This window comes from Orcinus orca, chromosome 13 (assembly GCF_937001465.1).
Source record: "Orcinus orca chromosome 13, mOrcOrc1.1, whole genome shotgun sequence".
Classification (NCBI taxonomy): Eukaryota; Metazoa; Chordata; class Mammalia; order Artiodactyla; family Delphinidae; genus Orcinus; species Orcinus orca.
The window spans coordinates 73,323,599-73,338,245 of record NC_064571.1 but is presented as its reverse complement, the minus strand read 5'-3'; the positions used below and the strand labels follow the sequence as shown (position 1 = coordinate 73,338,245).

At 35.8% G+C, this 14,647-nt stretch overlaps 1 protein-coding gene across 7 annotated transcripts in view; it reads left to right on the top strand.

The window, feature by feature from the left end:
• Nucleotides 1-14,647, top strand: part of UBXN2A (UBX domain protein 2A) — a 40,580-nt gene that overhangs the window by 24,224 nt on the left and 1,709 nt on the right. For 4 of the 7 annotated variants that reach the window (XM_033425038.2, XM_033425037.2, XM_033425039.2 and 1 more), the window contains 4 exons: nucleotides 2,244-2,350; nucleotides 5,204-5,341; nucleotides 6,545-6,703; nucleotides 10,837-14,411. In XM_033425038.2, coding sequence (XP_033280929.1) covers nucleotides 2,244-2,350; nucleotides 5,204-5,341; nucleotides 6,545-6,703; nucleotides 10,837-11,029 — 597 coding nt within the window. In that variant the 3' untranslated portion in view covers nucleotides 11,030-14,411. Of the gene's footprint in view, nucleotides 1-2,243; nucleotides 2,351-5,203; nucleotides 5,342-6,544; nucleotides 6,704-9,185; nucleotides 9,507-9,946; nucleotides 10,076-10,836; nucleotides 14,412-14,647 lie in introns of those variants that run through there. The other 3 variants (XR_004482442.2, XM_049696369.1, XM_033425041.2) reach the window with 3 other exon arrangements.

Here is a 14,647-nt window from a genome sequence, read left to right as displayed (position 1 = left end):
AGCAGACTGAAGGCAGCAGCAATTATGAGAATCTAGCTGGCTTTTCGAAGTCAGACATTAAAGAGATCCCTTTACTCTAATTTGCCTTTTATTTATTTATTTATTTTTTAATTATTTTTTTTGCGATATGCGGGCCTCTCACTGTTGTGGCCTCTCCCGTTGCGGAGCACAGGCTCCGGACACGCAGGCCCAGCAGCCATGGCTCACGGGCCCAGCCGCTCCGCGGCATGTGGGATCTTCCCGGACCCGGGCACCAATAATGGATCTCTTGGACTGAGTCTCTTATTATTTCTCCTGTTTTCCACCTCTTCGTTGTTTTGTTCTATTTTAATTGTAATATTTCTTCAACCTTATATTCAATCCTTTTATTTAATTTCCATTTTAAGTTTCTAAGAGCTCTTTTGCTCACTGAATATTCCCTCCTACTCCCTTTCAAACATCCTCTCTTATATAAGTGTATTAATTATCATTTTTGGATTTTTGTGTTTAAGTTTCTTCTGTTTTCCTCAGTGTCTTCTTTTTTTTTTTTTTTTTGGCGCATGCAGCTTGTGGGATAGTTCCCTGACCAGGGATTGAACCCTGGGCCCTCAGCAGTGAAAGTACCGGTCCTAACCACTGGACTGCTAGGGAATTCCCCTCCTCAGTATCTTTATGTGCTCTTTTCCTATTTGTTCTGTTCTCATTCTTTTCTTTTCTTTTTTTTAAATTAATTTTTATTGGATTATAGTTGATTTACAATGTTGTATTAGTTTCTGCTGTACAGCGAAGTGAATCAGTTACACATATACATATATCCACTCTTTTTTAGATTCTTTTCCTGTATAGGTTATTACAGAGTATTGAGTAGAATTCCCTGTGCTATACTGTAGGTCCTTATTAGTTTTCTGTTTTATATATGTGTTACTCCCAATCTCCCAATTTATCCCTCCCTGCCACTTTCCCCCTTGGTAACCATAAGTTTGTTTCCTACATCTGTGACTCTATTTCTGTTCTGTAAGTAAGTTCATTTGTACAATTTTTTTAGTTCTCATTCTTTTCTGTGAGTACCATGAGAGCAGAGTCTTGGCAGTTTGGTTATAGGTAAAAAAAAAAGAGGTAATATAGTATAGTGGTTAAGAGTATGGATTCCAACCCCAGCTCCACCCTTACTGACTGTGTAATATTGGGCAATTTAATTGATCTGTGTTTCTAATTTCCCATCTATAAAAAGGATAATAATAATAATACCCATCTTCTGTAGATTTTAGGGATTAAATAAATATATGTAGGGAAAGTACTTTAAACAGTGTTTGGTACATGTAAGTGTACACACAAGTGCTCTCTCAGGTAAGTACATAGACAGACAGATAGATAGGCAGGCAGGCTAATAATATATGCTATCATTATTGTGACTGTTTTCCCTAACATCTTAATGGAGTGTCTGTTACGTATTAGGCACTCAATAAACATATGCTGAATGAATAAATGCTAGAGACAAGGGAAGGCCTCTAATAGTCTATTTTCTTAAATGGATTTTTCAGTCCTTCTGTGTTCAGCCTGAAGCATCCCTGCATTCTACTGTATTTCTGAACCTTTCTATATTTCTACAGTGACTTCTTTGATTGAATGAGTGAATAAATAATGTTCTTAGGAGATGATCAACAAGATGTTGAGAGATTAAATATTGATAACAGTAACACTGATAGTTTATATTTGAAGGAATAGCCATTAATTACTCATAGTTTTTTTTTCCCCCTTTATTATTCTTAATGTTCAAAGTCTAATGTTCAAGTCATTTCAAAGTTCTTCTCTAACTGTTGAGAAGTCTGTTCTGGCCAGAAAGCTTTAGTGTCCTCTAAGACAGGGCACAGAATATTTTTGCAAATGACCTCTCTTAAAGAAAATTATTAATGAATTATTTTAAAATATTATTCATTGTTAACCATATTTTATGTGTACATTGTAATTTTTGATATTTTACATTTGAAGCTTGCTGTTAAGAATGGTATATTTAAAAAATTTGTAGCTGTGTGTGGTGATGGATGTTTACACTTATTCTGTAATCATTTTGCAATAGATATATGTATCAAACCATTATGTTGTATACCTAAGACTAATACAATGTTATGTAAGTTATATCTCTATTTTAAAGAAAAGATTGATATATAAAATATACACTGATAGAAGAAAGTTTCAAGGGACTTTTAGTTTATTAGTACATTTCATTTATTACATGATGCATTTTGTTTCTTACTGCTTTGCAGGCAGATGTAAGTATAAAATTATGGAAAAATGGATTCACAGTCAATGATGATTTCAGAAGTTATTCTGATGGTGCAAGTCAGCAGTTTCTGAACTCCATCAAAAAAGGGTAAGCAATCTTTGTAAATAGAGGGATATTTTATTTATTTATTTATTTTAAATTTATTTATTTTTGGCTGTGTTGGGTCTTCATTGCTGCCCACGGGCTTTCTCTAGTTGTGGAGAGTGGGGGCTACTCTTTGTTGCGGTGTGTGGGCTTCTCATTGCAGTAGCTTCTCTTGTTGTGGAGCACAGGCTCTAGGCTCGTGGGCTTCGATAGTTGTGGCACGTGGGCTCAGTAGTTGTGGCTCGAGGCTAGAGCGCAGGCTGAGTAGTCGTGGCGCAAGGGCTTAGTTGCTCCACAGCATGTGGGATCTTCCCGGACCAGGGCTCGAACCCGTGTACCCTGCATTGGCAGGCGGATTCTTAACCACTGCACCACGAGGGAAGTCCAAGAAGGATATTTTAGATATATTTCATTTAGAAGATTCCTTTTAATGTTGTTCACATGTTCCTATGCATTCAAAGACACTTTTTCTTTTATAAATTCAGATTTTTTCATAAGGTGAGTTTTCTTAAAAGAACCACAGCTGTAATTTTGAAGGGTCAGGAATTTGAATTCTGACCAACCAAAATCTGACTTAAATTAATTCACTTTTTTTTTTTTTTTTTTTTTTTTTTTTTTTTTGCGGTACGGGGCCTCTCACTGTTGTGGCCTCTCCCGTTGTGGAGCACAGGCTCTGGACGCGCAGGCTCAGCAGCCATGGCTCACAGGCCTAGCTGCTCTGCGGCATGTGGGATATTCCCGGACCAGGACACAAACCCGTGTCCCCTGAATCGGCAGGCAGACTCTCAACCACTGCGCCACTAGGGAAGCCCTACGTGTCTTTTTTTTTTTTTTTTAACTGCATTGGGTCTTCCTTGCTGTGTGCAGCTTTCTCTAGTTGCGGTGACTGGGGGCTACTCTTTGTTGCGGTGCGTGGGCTTCTCATTGTGGTGGCTTCTCTTGTTGCGGAGCACAAGCTCTAGGCGTGCGGGCTTCAGTAGTTATGGCACGCGGGCCTAGTAGTTTTGGCTCGCGGGTTCTAGAGCTCAGGCTCAGTAGTTGTGGCACGCAGGCTCAGTAGTTGTGGCACACGGGCTCTAGAGCACAGGCTCAGTAGTTGTGGCGCACAGGCTTAGTTGCGCCGCGGCATGTGGGATCTTCCCAGAGCAGTGCTCGAACCCGTGTCTTCTGCATTGGCAGGCAGATTCCTAACCACTGTGCCACCAGGGAAGTCCCAATATAATATATATATATATATATTTTTTTTTTTTTTTTAATTTTGACTATCTTGGGACTTCCCTTGTCATGCAGTGGTTAAGAATCCGCCTGCCAGGACTTCCCTGTACTTATTTTGGTCAGTTTTTATTTCAGAAGGGTTGATAGTATTCTACATCTAACCAATTTTTAATATATACATACACATATATAGGTCTCTATGTATGTATATGTACAACGTATATACAGATTTTAAATGGCTCTATATTATGTAATATAATTAATTTGGAATCTTTTTCAAACTAATACAGAAGTTGCAAGTGTGGTACAAAGAACTTTTCTAAAAGTATTTGAGAGTAAGTTGCTACAGTAAAGTATTCAGGATGATGAGGCATCAGTTTGTATTTTTATTAAAAAGGAAATATATTTTCCTATGTAACCACAATACAACCATCTATTGATGTATAATATTATTACCAATTATTCCTCAGAATGTATTCAAGTTTCACTTTTTATCTTAATATTATCCTTTATAGCAAAAGCATCCAATTCAGAATTACACATTGCTTGTAAATGTCATGTCTCTTTAGCCTCCTTCAGGAGGGAACAGTTTCTCAGTTTTTGTTTTTGTCTGTTTTTAATGACCTTGACACTTGAAGATTATGGGCCCAAATTATGTAGAATGTCTCTCAATTCAGATTTATCTAATTTCGTCCTCGTGATAAGATTAAATTACACATTATTTGTAGTAATATCACAGAAGTAATGCTATCCTAACTTCAGTAGTAAGTTGTTCTTTGCTTTTCTTTATGGTTTTTTGCTTTTCTTTATAATTTTTTCATTTTATCTGTTTTTTTGAACTCTGTGTAAATGCAATGTGTTTATTTTTTGTGTCTACTCAACTTATTTCTTTGGGATATTCATCCATGTTGTTGCATATAGCTATAGTTGGCATGAATCCCAGAAGCAGTATAAGAAAGATAAATTTGATTATGTAAAATCAAATGCCAAACTGGGAATACTTGTTTCTCGTATATCCTGTAAATGGAATATATACATATTTCTTACAAGTCACTAAGAAAAAGATAAAAAGAGTATTTTATGTTTGTACCATTTGATCTGCTTTATAACAGAATAACAGTGTGCATGTGGTAAAAATGAATGACATATATCCATATACTAACATGAGAAAATTTCTGTGGTATATTGCTTTTTTTTTTTTTAAGCAGTTTGCAAAATACAGAATAGTGTACATAGAATGATACCATCTTTGGAAAAAATATAATTATTATGTGGAATTTTACTATATAGAGAGAAAATTTAGGAGATACACTGCAAAGCTTTTTATTAGAGTGAGAGTGGAATTATAAGGACTGTCACTTTTGGGGGAGGGGGCTGTCATTTTCTTTCTTAAGTCTACATGTGTTTACGTTTTTTTATGTCTTGTTTTTCTAGAACCAGCATGTAGCTATATTTTCATTTTAAAGAATGAAATGAGCTTGATTTTTCTCTTATTTTAAATACATTTAGTTTTTATTGTATAGAATATATATGCCTCTTATTTCTGTATATTTTTCTATTCTTTTTACATGCACAGTATGTTTTTCAGAGAAAGAAAAAACATATTAGGGGCTTTATCACTTTCTTTCTTTACTTTCCAAGAGAATTACCTTTAGAGTTACAGGGAGTTTTTGATAAAGAGGAGGTCGATGTTAAAGTTGAAGATAAGAAAAATGAAGTATGTATGTCAACGAAACCTGTGTTCCAGCCCTTCTCAGGACAGGGTCACAGACTGGGAAGGTGAGTAGGCTCATGATCTGTAATTTCCATAAGCAGAGGTTTGACTAATATTCAGCTTGTCATTATTTTACTATGTAGACCACATATATAGAGTTATCATTTCTCCCATTGGAAATGAGATTTTTCATGTTAACTTTTATGAGAGCTTCTAAGTCATATTCACCTTAGTGTAAATTAACATATGCTGGCACTATACTAAAAAGTCATGGTGGCTGTTTTGGTTTTGTCTGATCAAAAGTGCCTGGCTTAAAAAAAAAAAAAAAAGTGCCTGGCTTAATGAGGACATTGGGCAAAATTGGGTGGCTAAATCATTTTTTCTCCCTTGCACCCACCACTTGAGTTTTGCCGTTAATGTCACAGAGTACATAGGCTAGCTTTTGGATACAAGGTTCTGTATTATAGTTACCAATGCCTTCAGCATTGTGTTCTCTGATCAGTATCTGAATTTTGAGGTAATAAAAGTGAAATAATGCCTGATAAAGTTAGTATCGGTATCAGAGCCTTTAATTATTGGGTTGGCCAAGAAGTTCGTTCGGGTTTTTCATAAGCTCTTCCAAAAAACCCGAACGACCTTTTTGACCAGCCCAATATTTTCAAACTTTGCAGTATTCATCTTATCTAATTATGCCTGTGGCAGAATATGCAAAGAGGTTAACTATAGGATTGCTTTCATTTTTATGAATTCTCATATATTAATTATCAAGATTGGTAAGTTATATAAATGCATATTCATCCACACATGTAAAAATATCCCAATGTGACTTTCAGAGTGATGAGGGAATACTTTGTTTCCTTTCATTTCCTTTATAACCCAAGGACTGTTCTCTACAGAGAACTTACAATTTCTTTTAGAAATTTTAACCTGGGGAGTAGGTAAAGGTAAAGTCCATAGATCTGTCAGCACTATAAAATTGTTCTGTAAGGCATGATTCAAATACATAAGTATACTCTTCAAGTATACTTATGTAACAGTCCACAAGCTTACAACTTACTTATATGTGCATAATTTTATTAGATTCCTATGATCATCATGTATAACGGATATAACTGATATTAATACCTTTATGTGTTAGGGAACAGCTGTGACTAGCTAAAATCTTCCTAAAAGCTATACTTACTGTAAAGTTTTTATAGTAATTGTTTAATGATAAAGTTCTGCTTAATGAAAAACATGCATCTGACTTGTTGTCTGGATTTTCTTAGTGCTACACCAAAAATTGTTTCTAAAGCGAAGACTATTGAAGTTGAGAATAAAAATAAGTTGTCTACTGTCCCACTAAACAGTCTGGAACCCATCACTAATATACAGATCTGGTTAGCCAATGGGGAAAGGATTGTCCAGAAATTTAACATTTCTCATAGGTGAGTCTTCCATTTCATTATTAGTCTGATTTGTTCCCTAAGTTTTAATTGTATTTCTTCTTTTCAGGTCAGTTAACAGCTATTTTTAAGAACTAAGGATCTTAATAAATAGTTCTCTAAACATAATGTTTCATGACAATGGAAATTCTTGGACATTAATATAGTATTTTCAGTCTGTTTTATGGATTATCATTTCATTAGTTTTCCTGTTTATCTAGATACATAATTTTAAAAGCATTATTTTTAATATGTTTTTAAGTTGATCGTTAGCATTATGTGTGTATTTTTCTGTTAATTGTAGAAAAGGAATGATAATACAGGAAAGTACTGAAAGAAATTGAAATCAAGTTAAATTCCATTACCCAGAGATAATCACTACTACTAGTTTGATGGATTTTTCCAGTCTTTTATCTCGTCTTAAAATGTTTTTTCATTTTAATTAAAGTAGGAACATATTGTATATAGGTTTCCAAGTCCCTGGGACCTCCTTTAAACTTTTTACATCTTCCCATCATTCTTTGAGCATTTTCTTGTTTATTGGCACAAAATTTTTTTTCAGGTTCGTTCTGTACGTTTTCTAAGAAGCCCTGGTTCTTTTTAGTGGCCAAGGGTATTGAGGATCTGGTTACTATGTATACTTATTGCCAGCATTCCCAGGCCCTCTGAGTGGAAAGAGCTACAGGTGTCTATACATACATACACATATGCATATATATACACACACTAACACACACATTTACAAATGTATTTCTATATCTTTGCATAGCGAAAACCATGAGTTCACATAGATAGCTCTAATTTCAATCCACCACCACAGGGTTTATTCTAGTTTTCCCCTTTCCATATTTGTAATTAACTTCTTCACTTTCTTCAGTTTAACTTTCTTCAGTGAGAAACCTGGCTCCAGTTACTCTCAATATATTTATTTATTTTTTAAAAATATTTATTTATTTATTGGTTGTGCTGGATCTTAGTTGCGTCAGGCGGGCTCCTTAGTTGCGGCTTGAGGGCTCCTTAGTTGTGGCATGTGAACTCTTAGTTGTGGTATGCATGTGTGATCTAGTTCCCTGACCAGGAATTGAACCTGGGCCCCCTTCATTGGGAGCACAGAGTCTTAACCTCTGTGCCACCAGGAAAGCCCCCAATATATTTATTTACTAATCAGTTCTCCTACATGTAACCAGTCTCCTTCTTCTACTGCTGCCTCCTCCCCAGCCTGGAAACCTCCCTCTTCCTGCTGGGTCTCTTGACATATCACATCATGCCAATGACCTGTTTGCCCTCCTGGGCTCTGGCAGTCAGTGCTGCCTATCCTCCCCTATGAGTGGTCACTTGCCACCTCTTTCTGGTTCTGACACACTGCAGTTGGCCCCTCCTCTGTATGAATGCTCTTTTTATTCTGCTTGAGACAGCCTGCTGTGTACCATCTCTCCTATATTCCTAACCCAACTTGGCTTCTGACACTCTGCACTGAGCACCTCTTCTGTGTGGACACACTCCTAACCCTGCTCATACTGCAACCGTCCCCACCTGCCTCCCTCTACATGGGCGCACTCCTCATGCTGGTCAGACTCTGACACGAGGAAGCTGGGCCGCTTTCCTGTGCAGATGCCCTCTTCACCCAACCTGGACTCGGATTCCCTGATCTGGGCCACCACAACTCCCTCTCATATCTGGCCTGTATGCCAGTAGGTTCTCATTATTATCTATTTTATACATAGTAGTGTATATATGTCAATCCCACTCTCCCAGTTCGTCTCACCCTACCCTTCCCCCCTTGGTAACCATAAGTTTGTTCTCTACAACTCAGGTTTGTTTCTTTTTAGGGAAATAAACTATTTTAATCCCAACTTCTTTGTCTAGAAAAATACTTCTGGCATTTTCAATAACAAATAGTCACCTACCATTTTTTTTCCCTGAATGACTTGAAGCATTTAAAAACCTTTGACTGGCCAATGGTATTTATTAAGTGATAATTAACCAAGCTTTGTTTTTTAATTGGAATGTTTAGTCCAGTTTTTATAATGTTTTATAATATCCTGAACTAGTTAGGTTTAAGGCTACCATCTTGCTCTTTTTTTTCTCTTTACCTCATGGCTTTTTATTCTTCATTCCTCCTTTCTTGCCTCTTTTTGAGCTTAATGAGTATTATTTTTTATCCTCTCATAGCTTTTTAGATTGGCATTTCTTTATTCTTGTAGTAGTATTGCAGAGATCACAGTACACACTTTTAATTTTTACTGCACAGTTCCTTTAATCTTTATTGGGTTTTTTTGTATTTATATTCTTTGCCATAAGCTTTAGCCTTTCATTATCCAATTTTTGGTACCCAATAAATACAAGTGACCATTTTCTTGATTTTGTTGGTAACCTGCACAGATTAACAGAGTAGCAATTGGTGAATTTGATTGAATGGGAAAATTCTGTTTTTGGTGATGTCATATTTCATTAATTCTTGTTTGCACATTTTTTCACATTTTAGCATCTCTGAAATGGGGATACATCCTTATAATTTCTTGTTGGCCATATGGCAGTAATGACACAATTGTCTTTGCCTTGGCATCTGCCTCAAAGCATGCAGAACAGGTGTCAGCTCAATGAAAGATCATCCCAGAGACAGTAGTGGAGCACTTTTCAAAGTACTGCTGTATCATCAACACACCTGATGATACAGAAGGGAGTATTATATGGAAAAACATGTACATCAATGAACTGAATCAGAAGTGATTTGAAGGATCTGAGTCTGAATAACGTTCAACTGTTAGGAATGACTTAACCATTTTATTCTAATCTTATTATGGAAGTAAGTGATTTGATGAATGTTTGTGTGAAAATTAGTTAAAAGTGCTCTTTCAATAAGTATAAAAATTCTAAGTGTTTAAGAAACTATTTTGTCATAATCTGGATTTTTAAAAATTTTAGTAGTATATAAAATGACAAGTCTTAGAATCAGTGGCATCTCAGGGGGGTTTTTTTGGCCGTGCCACCTGGCTTGCAGGATCTCAGTTCCCTGACCAGGGATTGAACCTAGGCCATGGCAGTGAAAGCCCAGCATCCTAACCACTAGGCCACCAGGGAACTCCCAGTGGCATCTTAATTTCGATGAACTGTATACGTACTTTCCCTTTCTAAATACACACGCATATACTTACATGAACATAACTTTGAGCTACCTTCAAGATAGCAGTGATTGGGAGGACTTCCCTGGTGGTGCAGTGGTTAAGAATCCACCTGCCAATGCAGGGGACACGGGTTCGAGCTCTGGTCTGGGAAGATCCCACATACCGCGGAGCAACGAAGCCTGTGCACCACAACTACTGAGCCTGCACTCTAGAGCCTGCGAGCCACAACTACTGAGCCCATGTGCCACAACTACTGAAGCCCACACGCCTAGAGCCTGTGCTCTGTAACAAAGACAAGCCACCACAATGAGAAGCACGTGCACTGCAACGAAGAGTAGCTCCCGCTTGCCGCAACTAAAGAAAGCCCGCGTGCAGCAACGAAGATCAAATGCAGCCAAAAATAAATAAATAATTTTTTAAAAATCACTGTTATTAAAAAAAAAAGGTTGCAGTGATTATATTACATTATAGTGTTTATTATACTAACTGAAAATCTACGTGCACTGGTTTAAGAATTATCTTAACTAGATTTGAAGCACAGCCTGATGTGGTATTGAAGAGGTACAGCCTGTGTCTGTGTAGGATTACTGGTTGGACCATTTCTGATCCATTCAGAGCAAGATATGTAGATATTTCTGTTATAGAAACTTTCAGGCATATGCAAAAGCAAAGATATGATATAATGATCCATCATCACTCAGTTCCCACTGAACTATGTTAAGCAAATCCCAGACTTCATATAGTTTCATATGTAGATATTTCAGAATGTGTTTCTAAAAAATAGAGACTCAAAATGTAACTCTAATACCCTTGTCACATCTAAGATAAGGAATAGTAATTCCTGACTATTATCAGGGGTGAACCTTTAAAAGATAGCCCAAGTGAATAGTTACATCAACATAATTTGATTATTCTGGATTAACATAGCCAGGTATCATCACAAGTTATTACCTTAAATTAACTAATTCAGGTTTTTATAAAATTATATTAATAGTTTGTGCTATTTTACAGGGTAAGCCACATCAAAGACTTCATCGAAAAATACCAAGGATCACAAAGAAGTCCTCCCTTTTCCCTGGCAACAGCTCTTCCTTTCCTCAAATTACTAGATGAAACACTCACACTGGAAGAAGCCAATTTACAGAATGCTGTAATCATTCAGAGACTCAAAAAAACCGCTGAACCTTTTAAAGAACTTTTATAACATTGATTTTTGATACACTAAGTGGAAGGTTTCCAGAAAAATGATGGTCATAAGTGGACATGTACACCAAAATGGGGGGGAAGTCAGATTTGCTGAGCTTTGCACTATTTAACTCCCTCCTGATGAGAAGATTTTAAAATAAGTACAAGTTAGGAAAATAAACTATGACTGGAAACTATATTCAATGAACTTTTCCCAGAAGGCTACTCAGAAAGAAAAATAGACTTATTTTCAAATACCAGTTATTTAACGTAAGATATATTAAATAACTATATCATTTAAAATCTTAATACGGTATAAATTAGCAAATATGTTCATAGCATCTTTCATTCAAACATCATTCCCAAACAGCAGTGATTTGTTTAAATGTTAGCTGTCTCAGATTTTTTTAAATAGCAATACATTAAAAAATTATACATGGCAGGTTAAAAACATCAATGCAATTTTTTTATATCTGAGATACAATCAAAAGGCTGAAAGGAACTGCTTTCACCACAGCTATGCCTCACCCTCAGAAGTGTTCCCAATTTACATTGTCTAGTGGCAAGATACACTCAAATATTAACTTGGCAACAATATCTGGGATGTATTTTCATTTAAGAATAAAATTGTGTGGCTTAGTATAATGTCAGTATCAATCTGCTGACATACATTTCAACATTTTCTAAACGTATAAATTTAAAAGAATTCTTTTTTCTCTAGGAACCGCAGTTTATCCCCTACTTTATTTTCTTTCATAAATTAGGGGTTTGGGGGCATCCCTGGTGGCGCAGTGGTTGAGAGTCCGCCTGCAGATGCAGGGGACACAGGTTCGTGCCCCGGTCCAGGAAGATCCCACATGCCGCGGAGCGGCTGGGCCCGTGAGCCATGGCCGCTGAGCCTGCATGTCCGGAGCCTGTGCTCCGCAATGGGAGAGGCCACAACAGTGAGAGGCCCGCGTACCGCCAAAAAAAAAAAAAAAAAAAAAAAAAAAATTAGGGGTTTGTTCTTAGTTAACATTTGGAGCGGGCCATTTGTTTGCCACCACTCACATAGAATCTAATGCTAGTGTTGTCACGCTACTAATTAACATTTTTTAAATGCGTCATGTAAAGTATGGTTTTCTATTTCATACATCACACAGCCCATTTATATATTAAAGGATTTATTACATTATGATGTCAGTAAGGAAAACATGCTAGATTTTTAACTAAAACTGGTTACACTTCAGTATTTCCCTGTCAGATTAAATCCCCTTGCCTGACAATAAGTTTAAGAAGCTTTTTGCAGACGATCTATTGAATCATATTTAAAGTGAAATATACATTGAATGTGCCAAGGAACTAAGTGGCCATGCCTAACAGCAGTAATGTTCATAGGGTGCTGGATGTCTGCTGGAAAGAGCAGTTCTCAAACTTTTTGGTCTCAAGACTTTTGTTTATGTGGGTTATAAATACTAATATATTTAAAATAAAAAAGTTATAAAATATTCATTAAAAATAATAAACGTGTTAATATAAAGAACATATTTATGAAAAATGTCTATTTTCCAACATTTAAAAAGATTTAGTGAGAAACGTGGCATTGTATTTCATTTTTTCTAAATACCTTTACTGTCTGATTTAAAGAAGACAGATGGAATCTCATCTGCTTCTGTATGTCTGTTGCAGTATCACACATCATGTAGCCTATAGTAAATGCTACTGTACATTCATGAGAAAGTGAAAAAAAGCAAATAACGTCTTAGTATAATTATGAAAATAGTTTTGACCTGGCAGAACCCTTGCAAGAGCTAATCTTATAAAGCAGTGATTTGCAGTGATTCTCAGGCCTTAATATGTAAGAATCACTTGGGAAGCTTTTCAGAATGCCTATTACCTGCCACCTACCACACACATTTTAACAATTCATTGTATTTGGGATGGGTTCCAGATGTCTACATTTTTAATCCCAAGTAATTCTTAGGTATGTAGTAGGAGAACCAGTCTTCAGGAAATCCTGCACTAAGCTTCCACCCTAATAAAATAAAACCTGTGTGCTGCATCATGGACAGTGCAAGACTCAACTGAAATCGGACTGTTAGACCTTTAAATTTTATTGTAGTCCACCAGTTTGTTCTTAGACTGTCCTCCCACCCTTTAATTCTGAACTAATCATGAGATAAACCTGTGCTTTATCTTCTGTAAGCACAGCTGAGACAAGGCTGCAACATTTAAATGAGGTTTTTATTAAAGGCTCAGGGATAACAAAAGGGAAATATACACATAACTAGATGACCAGATTTATAAGATATATCTTATGTTTGAAGTTCATTTTGAGAATGCTTCCTTTTCTAGCTCTCAGCCTTCTAGGTGGTAGAGGTCTTTTTATCAAGAAGAGAGGGAGAACAAAGGAGAGCCTTTTCCTTTTGTCATTTACCCTCAGAAATGAACAGTTATATAATAGAAAATATTTATTGTCTGTAACGTTTACGTCTGTGGTAGAGTCGTCTCTTTAGTAAAACAAAAAAAATGGCATTCTTAAAAAAAATGAGGGGATGGTAAAATCAGATGTAACGTAAGTCATTGTTAATATATTTTCAAGAATCTGTAAGAAAATGTTTCATGTAGGCCTATCATGAAGCATTTTATAATTTTCATTTGCATAAATATAAGTCAATTTTTGATTCTCCATATATTTCTATAAAGGGGCTTCTTGTTGGAAATATTTTTCTTGTACATATAAAAAGGCCTCCTTTGTGGATTTTCCAGTTTATAGTAATAACCAGAAGACACATTAGAGGTTTTCTTGTGTGTACATGCAGAATACACCCCAGTGAGAAGTTCTGTAGAGAAAGACCTGTCATCAGCAAGAACCCTCATTTTTGTAACTGTGAAAACTCTAATTAATGTGGATGATATTCTTAAAGGTTTTCTAAAGTGAGAACCATCTGATAAAGCTTTTTACATTAAAGTTTAAAATTCTAAAGTTGTTAAATATGTAGAATACCCAAAACATGTTGACTTTAGAAAACAAACTGAATTTAGCAAGGGAAGGCAAACTTGAATATAAAGCCAGCATCTTAGATGAGGAATATAATTTGACCTAAGTAGTTGTTTCAAAAGTGGCATCAATCAGTTTAAAACCATTGTTGGGGGTGATATGCAGAAGTACATATCTAATTTTACAGATTCTAATTTATTGGTTAAATTACTATGCATTATCCAGGTTCTAAAGGTGATCTTATTTATTTTATATACTTCTGTCATTCAGAATACTTTTCATTATACTTGTGTTGAAATTATGTATGCGTCTATTTCAGTGCCTTAAAGTATTTTGAAAGCAATCTTGCTAATGGTTAAAGAACTGTTGTCTTGAAGATGAAATACTTACTGTTCATTAAAAGGATCAGTGAGATAATTTACATTTGTTTGTTATGAAATAGTTACATATGGATGCATTTGTCATCTTTATTTGGCAAAGTCATTCAGTTTGAGAATCAACAAACATTTATTAGGTGCTTTCTGTTTGCCAGGTACTTTAACCAATGTTACTTTCATTTAGTACTCAGAAGTGTTAAAATGTGATATTTTTAATACTAACTCAATAGTTGTGTTTATTTCTTACACCATCCTTTGTGTCCTTAGTTGAACTAGCATG